Source organism: Cygnus olor, chromosome 5 (assembly GCF_009769625.2).
Source record: "Cygnus olor isolate bCygOlo1 chromosome 5, bCygOlo1.pri.v2, whole genome shotgun sequence".
Taxonomy (NCBI): Eukaryota; Metazoa; Chordata; class Aves; order Anseriformes; family Anatidae; genus Cygnus; species Cygnus olor.
In genome coordinates this window covers 41,193,394-41,201,088 of record NC_049173.1, presented here as the reverse complement: position 1 = coordinate 41,201,088, position 7,695 = coordinate 41,193,394, and the positions used below count along the sequence as shown (strand labels likewise).

The 7,695-nt window shown below is 41.4% G+C and overlaps 1 protein-coding gene across 4 annotated transcripts in view; it reads left to right on the top strand.

The window, feature by feature from the left end:
- The first annotated feature begins 97 nt into the window (after window positions 1-97).
- The window catches only part of CDIN1 (CDAN1 interacting nuclease 1), a 126,025-nt gene continuing 118,427 nt past the window's right edge, over window positions 98-7,695 (top strand). For 3 of the 4 annotated variants that reach the window (XM_040557521.1, XM_040557522.1, XM_040557523.1), the window contains exon 1: window positions 98-372. In XM_040557521.1, coding sequence (XP_040413455.1) covers window positions 272-372 — 101 coding nt within the window. In that variant the 5' untranslated portion in view covers window positions 98-271. The remainder of the gene's footprint in view (window positions 373-7,695) is intronic. The other variant, XM_040557524.1, reaches the window with a different exon arrangement.

Here is a 7,695-nt window from a genome sequence, read left to right as displayed (position 1 = left end):
CAGAGCCGAGCGGCGGGCGCGGGATGGCGGCCGCCTCCCTCTCCCCCACCTCCGGCCCGGACGGGCCCGGCCCCGCCGCTCCGCCCCGGGCCGCGGGGCGGGGCTGGGGGCGGCGGCGGCAGCCGGCGGCGTGGTGCGCTCTGCGGGCTGCTCGGGAAGTGCCCCCCCCCCGGGGCCGCCGCGACCCCCGGTGGCGCTGTGCCTCCTGCCTCTCCCCGCCCCGCACGGCCGCGCCGCTCGGAGCCCCGGCGGTGGGGAGGCGGTGCGAGGCATGAAGCTGAGCAAAGCCCAGTACGATGAAATAGCGCAGTTCCTGGGGCACGTGCAGCCCACCCGGCAGAGCCTGCGGAAGCTGAAGGAGAAGTTCCCTAGGTAAGTGTTCCCTGCCCTCCGCCGCGGCACCCCCCGGCGCGGGGCGGGCGGCTGGGGCCCGGTTGGCGGCCTGCGGGCTCGGCCGAGGGGCCGCGGGGGGCCGCGCCGCCAGCCCCGGCCCGTGCCTCCAGTTTCAAGCCCCCACACGGTACCAAGTCACTGGGACACGCACACCTGCACAGACGGCGACGCACAGGGCTCTCCAGGACCTGAAATGTTAGGCTATGTTATGTAGGTAGAGTGTGCTTCTTCCCCTGGCTGCACCTTCAAATAAAAGCTCTCATGGGGATCCAAAGCGTCTGGCACGTCTCGTTACACACACCAAGCATTAGGACTCGGGGCCTTTCCTCTCTGGGTGATACCAAGGGAGGAGGCTGGCCTGGGGTGCTGCTTCCCTCGTGGCAAAGGGAAATGGGCATTTTGGACCTTTTTGGACCTCTTACATCATGCTGATATCTGTTCAGTTGAAGGCTGGAAGAGATCAGCAGCTTGCACATGACCGTTCATCTGCTTTCTCATCCGAACTGCACTCAGGATTGTCAGAGACATGCCAGAATGACCACGGGCTACTGTGGAAGGTTGTACGTGTCAGGATGTGCTTTATGCAATGAGCTTCATTTCTAAAATTTGCTTGCTACTGATAATAACAAGAGTTGTAAAGGGCATGTTGTAAAAGGCACATTGCAAGAGAAAGTTCAGTAATGCCAAATTGGATAGAACTGGACAGGAATCCAAACTGGATTCCATTGGGAAACATGTAGCACTACCTTTAAAATGCACCAGAAACAATACAGAAAACATCACTTCCTTAGATATTCTACTGCTCTGGTGAGAGGTGGAAATAAATAAATAAAAATCATTCACATGCTTCCTAAGCAAGCCTTGCTAGTCTTATGACAGGTGTGATTGGGGAAACTGCCTGTGTGTAACTTATAGTAAGTGGATAAAGAGCCAACACTAACTTAGGCTTTTAAACTGTCCAATGAAATCTTTTCATTTTTCAGGAAAGTAATGTAGTTAAAAATCAAGCTGAGGCATTGACCCTGTTGTAGAGAAGAAGTGATGATGAAGCAAAATGGTTGGTTCAGTGAGCACATTGAGTTGCGTTGCTGGGAACCCAGCTCAACTTGCACAGTACTTCTGCAGCTTGGGAAATCACTTACTGTGACAGCACATATCTGAGGAGTGTACGCTTGGTGTTACCACTTTGGTTGTAATGAAACTAGAAGGGAGTTTGTGCACATGTATGCGTGCGTACATCCACACACGCACAGGCACAATATTCTCTTTTTTTAGACTCCTTTTAAAGCTGTCTTGAAAGACAGTTAGAATTTGGGGTGGTTTGCCAAGTCAGTCACTGTGTGTAGGAACCTGCTGACAGTATCCACAGAAATGAGCACTTCTAATAGAGAAAAACTATTTGTCAGAGAACTACCAGGCCTTTCTGCTGATACCTTATACTTCCCAGTGCATCCCTTTGATGCTGCAAAACATCCATTGACTCCTCAGTTTCAGAATTTGATTACTCCTGGAAAAACCAAGTACTAATAACAGAACATGGAATTGCACGAGGGAAAAAATCATGCTTTTTCTAAACCGGCTGGCTTCAGATGTGGCAAATGCTGTAAAGCAGAGGTTAGCTATAATTATTTCTTCCATGATTTGCTTGCATGGAATACTGTTACGTTGTCACATGTTAGGAGATCAGAATGTCCTATTACGGAGTTTCTGCTTTTAGGCCTCTCCTGAGTTTTGTTTCCCCATCCTGAGAGAAAGATAAAATTTTCTGTTTGAATGATGGGTACAAGATTTCATCTCATCTGCTACTTTAGTCACTGAATTGCTACCTCTTCAAAATGTCTGCTTTAAGTGTATTTTGAGGAAGTTGCAGTTTCGTTCTTCTGCAAGTCTCCTATCTGTGAGTGGCTCAGCAAGTGATGTTTATTTGTTGTCCTTTTGTTTATTTTTCATAGTAGGGCAGATGCCAAAAACCCTCAGAGGAAAAAGTCTGAAGTAGCAAAATCTGTTGGGATAGCAATTTTGAGTTGCAGTTAAAAATTTAGAATACATTCAAACACCACTGCTGGCCTTTGCAGCAAGGGAGATGTATTGAAATAGATGCGTGTTATGATGTGAAGAGTTGGTACTCTCTGTAAAAATTATGTTGTAAAAGAGGCTGCCTGGAGAGATGTGTAAAGTTGTTTGCCATCCCGAGTGCTTATTTGGAGGCTCTTTCAAGTTATCTGTTTGATAACTTTGTAGCTTATATTTTCTGTATAAAATTTCTTATAATCTAAAACCTGTGTCATTCTCTTCAGGGATAAGGAGTTTAGCTGGACTTCTTTGCCTTTTTTTTTTATTATTATTATTCAAAACAGAATAGAACCCTAACTTTCTAATTCAGTCTTTTAAAGAAAACGTTCCAGAATATATCATGGTGCTTGCAGTGGTATGAAGGTGTCCATAAGCAGTTTGTCATTACTAAGGGTCACTGGTTCAAACTAGGAAGTACATCCAGAAAAGCTGCTTTCACCTTGCACATTCATTCGCAGGAAGGATCAGTATTCCACTGAGAGCACAGTAAATAAGTTGACAGTTTTCAAGTATTTGTGGTTCCTACTGCTTCACAGATCCTGAGAGTCTTTGGATTTCTGCATTAATTTGCTCAGGCTTTTTTTTTTTCTAATACTGTCTTATCTACTAGATCCTCTCTTGCCTATTGTGCTTCTTGACAGCCCACAGTTTTCTCTCCCTTTTTGTATAAGGTCAAAGTATGTTTCATATTTTGTTATGGGTCAGCGGTTGTTCTACAATTTATCCCTAAGAGTGATCTGTAATTTCCACAAAATTATTGCCACAATTTAGTGTGTATAAGTATGCTGTGTAGTGACTACCAACATGATCTGCAATTCTGCATTTATAAGTATCTTTATAACAGCATTCATACTTTATTCTTTTTACAAACCCATAATGTTACAAAAAAAACAGATTTAGTGTAATTTCCAAAATAGAAACTCAGAAATCAAATTCCCGTTCTTTTTCTGCTAGTGCAGCATTTGTGTTCCATATCTGACTATTTGTTTGTTTGTTTTTGAGGTATTGGTTACACGCTTAGCAGTTGTCTTTCAACTTTAACATTCATGTTTATGTTCAATGTGTTCGTGTTTAACAGCAGGATTTGGGGATGATACGAGGATTATCGAAATGGAATTTTGTCTGCTAAGTATGACAAATCTCTGCCACTACTGGATGCAGTTCATTTGAGCTTCTTAACATATACAGCACTGGGCTGCTAATTCTGAACGCTTTGTGTTGTGCTTTTCTAAAGAGCGCCAGCTTTCCTGCTTTGTTTCTCACCTGGTTATTTACTGGCTAGTAATTTGTGTTTTCCTTTGTAACTTCTGTATTTTATTCTTCTACTTTCTCTTTAGCCATGAACTGATGTTCATCTGTGATAGTATTTTTCTCAGTGAGACGTAATGTCTGAATTGGATTGCCCATTGTAGGGCTAGTTGTAGGGCTTGTAGGGCATTGCAATAAATGATCTGAAAAAGTTAGAATCTCATTTCCTTAGCACTTGTTTTTTCTCTTTAAAATTGCAGGTAGAAGTAGAATCAGTAGAATCTCCATAAAATCACCGTAGTGTTACCTATCTATGGTGACAAGATTTAGGTTAGACCTTTAAACTTACTATTTTCAAGTACCATTTTAACTTGCCTGGGAAAGTCCAGCTTCTAAGAGTTTGATTCATACCCAAGTTGTATTGAGTGTAGTTGTTTTCAGGGGGGAAAAAACAGTCAAAAACCTCAGTTTTTCTGAATATGGGAGAATGTGTAATTAATTTCTCTTTGAAAACTTTTCCTGAAGTTCCTACCAATAGAACATGATTGATAAATAACTGGACCCTACTCAAATCTGTACCTTGTACAATATTTTGCTCTCTTAGGTATCCAATTCTGATGGAATTTTACAGTTTTCTTGCTAGAATCTTCTGTCTTCTGCCAATATTTCTAAGGGTGTAAGGTTTGCTGACCCAGTTCATTAGAGTACTATCTTGGTTTTTCTTACACAAAGTTTTTCCTGGTTTGATTCTGTTCTATGTAAGTCTGAGTTTCTTACACTGTTATGTCTGATTTAGGGATTCCAGGAACTTTCTGACAGTGCCAGTTGTCTCAGTAGTCTTGCTTTCTTTTAGAGATGACTTTTCTGAGTCTTTGCATTGAACTATTGTGAAACATATTTCAGTTCATCTAGGAGTGCTGTATTCTTCCATACCACAGTTAGTGTTGTCTGTATTGTTTCTCTTCCTTAATTATAAGTTGTTAAACAAACTTAGTGCTTCTAGCCTGACTTCGTTTTCAGTGCCTCCACTTTTATTCCTATAAAAGAAGCATTCCTTTTTGAGCCCCTCTGAGTGCAAACTATGTTTATAGGGAGTTTCAAAGTACTAGGATTTCAAACTATTAGAATTTATAGCAGCTGCTCTGTGCAAGTCTTCACTTGCTACCTTTTCATCAGTGCATCTGTGTCAAGATGTACTGTTCTGCTTGTGCCCCATCTGTAAAAGCTTCCTTCTTGGTGATAAGGATGAGCATTTCTTACAGCAGAAACGTAAGGGAAGCTTACCAATAAGCAAGGGGACTAAACTGCCTGTAAGCAAGAGAAAAAGGTGATATGCTGGGTCAGAGTGGATTTTGGCCTTTTTTAAAGTGTGGTTATTTGGTTTTAACATACTTCACACCAGGCCTGGGAAGTGCCCCAACAAGATTTGTTATTTAATAATGTGTCTGCATGGTAATGCCTCACAATGTAAATTAGAAAATATATTGTTTATTATTTGCTTGATTTTATCATCTTCTTAATGATGGTTCATACTGAAACAAAGGCCCTTAAAGAATTTTAAACGTATGACATCCAAACCAGCCAAACTTTTGATCATTTAAGACTCAGTTAACATCTACAACTACCTCAAAGGACGTTGTAGCAAGGTGGGGGTTGGTCTCTTCTCCCAGGCAACAAGCAATAGGACAAGAGGAAATGGCCTCAGGTTGCACCAGGGGTGATTTACGTTGGATATTAGGAAAAATGTCTTCACTGAAAGGGTTGTGAAGCATTGGAACAGGCTGTCCAGGGAAGTAGCTGAGTCACCATCCCTGGAGGTATCAAAAGATGTGTAGATGCAGTGTTTAGGGACATGGTTTAGTGGTGGACTTGGCAGCGCTGGTTAGCAGTTGGACTTGGTGATGTTAGAGGTCTTTTCCAACCCAAATGATTCTGTGATCTTTTCTTCCTCTTTCTCCACTGTCATTGTTGCCTCCTTTTGGGTTCTAGAGTTGGTGATAGATATGTTTTTCCTCTTCCAGCTGGTTTTATTTACAAGGAAATATATTATCTTTTCATGAACAATTTCATTCCTCCTTTATGCTGCTGCTGCTTAGTACAGACAAGCGCACAATGGTTAGGGTATGGAACAGGAAGGTAGAACTGTTGCCTCTTTTTTTCTGTGTTTTTCTTTCTTTCTGTCTCTGGATTCTGGTGCCTGCTCTAAAGGAGCCTGGAGATTGAGTCAAGGTAGAAGGAGAATTCTCTGTTCCCTGCTGTAATGTTCCTTGGAGCTTTTGTTCCAGGAGGGAGGACTGGCAGTGAAGCTTGAGAGCAGAGGGCAGCTGGCTGTCTAGGTGGCTTTCAGAGCTCTGTGCTCTGTATATACAAGCTCAAGTGTATTAGACAATGAAATCTTACCTGTGGGCAGCCAACCTACTGGTGTGTGAGAAATCAGTTACGCTCTCTTCTGTCTGAAAAGGCTGTCATCGCAGCAAAGCTGACAATTTAGCAGTTTCCCTGCAACCTCTGCTCTTCTGAATGGTAGGTAAATTATTTTGGAAAGCAGATGAACAGTCTTCAGTCTACAAGCATTTATCAAGCAATTCTCATTTAGAAAGTTGCCTTTGTGCCCATGAGAGCTAACAACATTTATTTCTTAAAACAAAGGCATAGGTTAAGCTCCCTCTGCTTTTCTGTATTCTCACGAATTGTAATAATAAAATCTCACTAACCACCTCCTTGATTTCAGTAGACCAGTTCATGAGGGAGAAGAAAGTGGATTTTAGTGGCAATGCAGAGACTTGGAGACTTTCTTTTATGTTAAACCTAAGAGGAAAGAAACATTTTATACTACCGTTTGGTTTTGCCTATTACATGTAGCAAAAGCCTAATATAATTCAACCTTTGTTATGTTCTTGAAGCTACATTTAACCTTACATGTAAGCAGATTGATAATAAGAGATGGGAAGTGGACTTGGCTTGTTATTTGAAAAGCAAATTAACAATATACAGATTTTCAGAAATGACCTACAATAAAATGTAGCATGATGAAAATGTTCTTAGAGCAAAATACAAATTTATAAAGTAATTATGTGACCTTTGAATTGATAGTGTTCCATTTGGAAATATACTCTTGCTATTTGAAGCCTTGATGTCAGATCGTGATCTGTATTTTGGTAAGATATTACAGTTTTGGTAGGATGAACCAGACCGCAGTACAGGTTTTCTGTTTTCACTGTAAATGCCAGTGCACGAGCCTTAGAGGCTTTGTAACTGGTTGGGTTTGGTGCATCATGCTGAAAAACTGTTTGGTTATGCTGTGGCCTTAAATAGGAAGGAGGCTAATTCTTCTCTGTGGTATGAAGTATTGCATCACAGAAATTAACTATATCGGCATATAACATAAGATAATTTAAAAGATGGCTATTGTTAACAGTAGATACTTTCAGAATGGGAAATGTAATTTTACTGAGGTTTGGTGTTCTCCAATAGCCTTAGATAGGATGTAGAAGGAAAATTCTTATGTTGGTACGGTTAAATTCTAAGCCTTAAGGGTGTGGATGCCTTCAGGATTTCTTTGGAAAGAAATGGAAAGGATTTTTGGGAGGATTGTTGACATGTTTTTGTTAGTTAAAGCGTAGATAGCATGTATAAGCATGTGCCAACATGAAATTAATTTTGAGGGAAGTACGATGTGGTTTTCTGTTACAATTTTTATTGTGTGTTTTTAGGTGTAATCATCCTCTTACAAGCATTCCCACATATGTGGTTCATCCTAGTAAAATGCCAAGTTATTTTAAAGGTTAGCCTTGAAATTTTGATTGAAATGTGCAGCCGAAATTAAGGTTGTACTTTTTGAATTCTTGAGTACTAACTTTTTTTTTTCGTTTCTCTCTCAACCTTCTTCCCCTGCAATATAGGAGGTGCTACAATACAGGAGTCCAGTTCGTTCAAAAAAATAAAAAATAAAAAGGCGGAATAGAGCTTAACTACACTTGT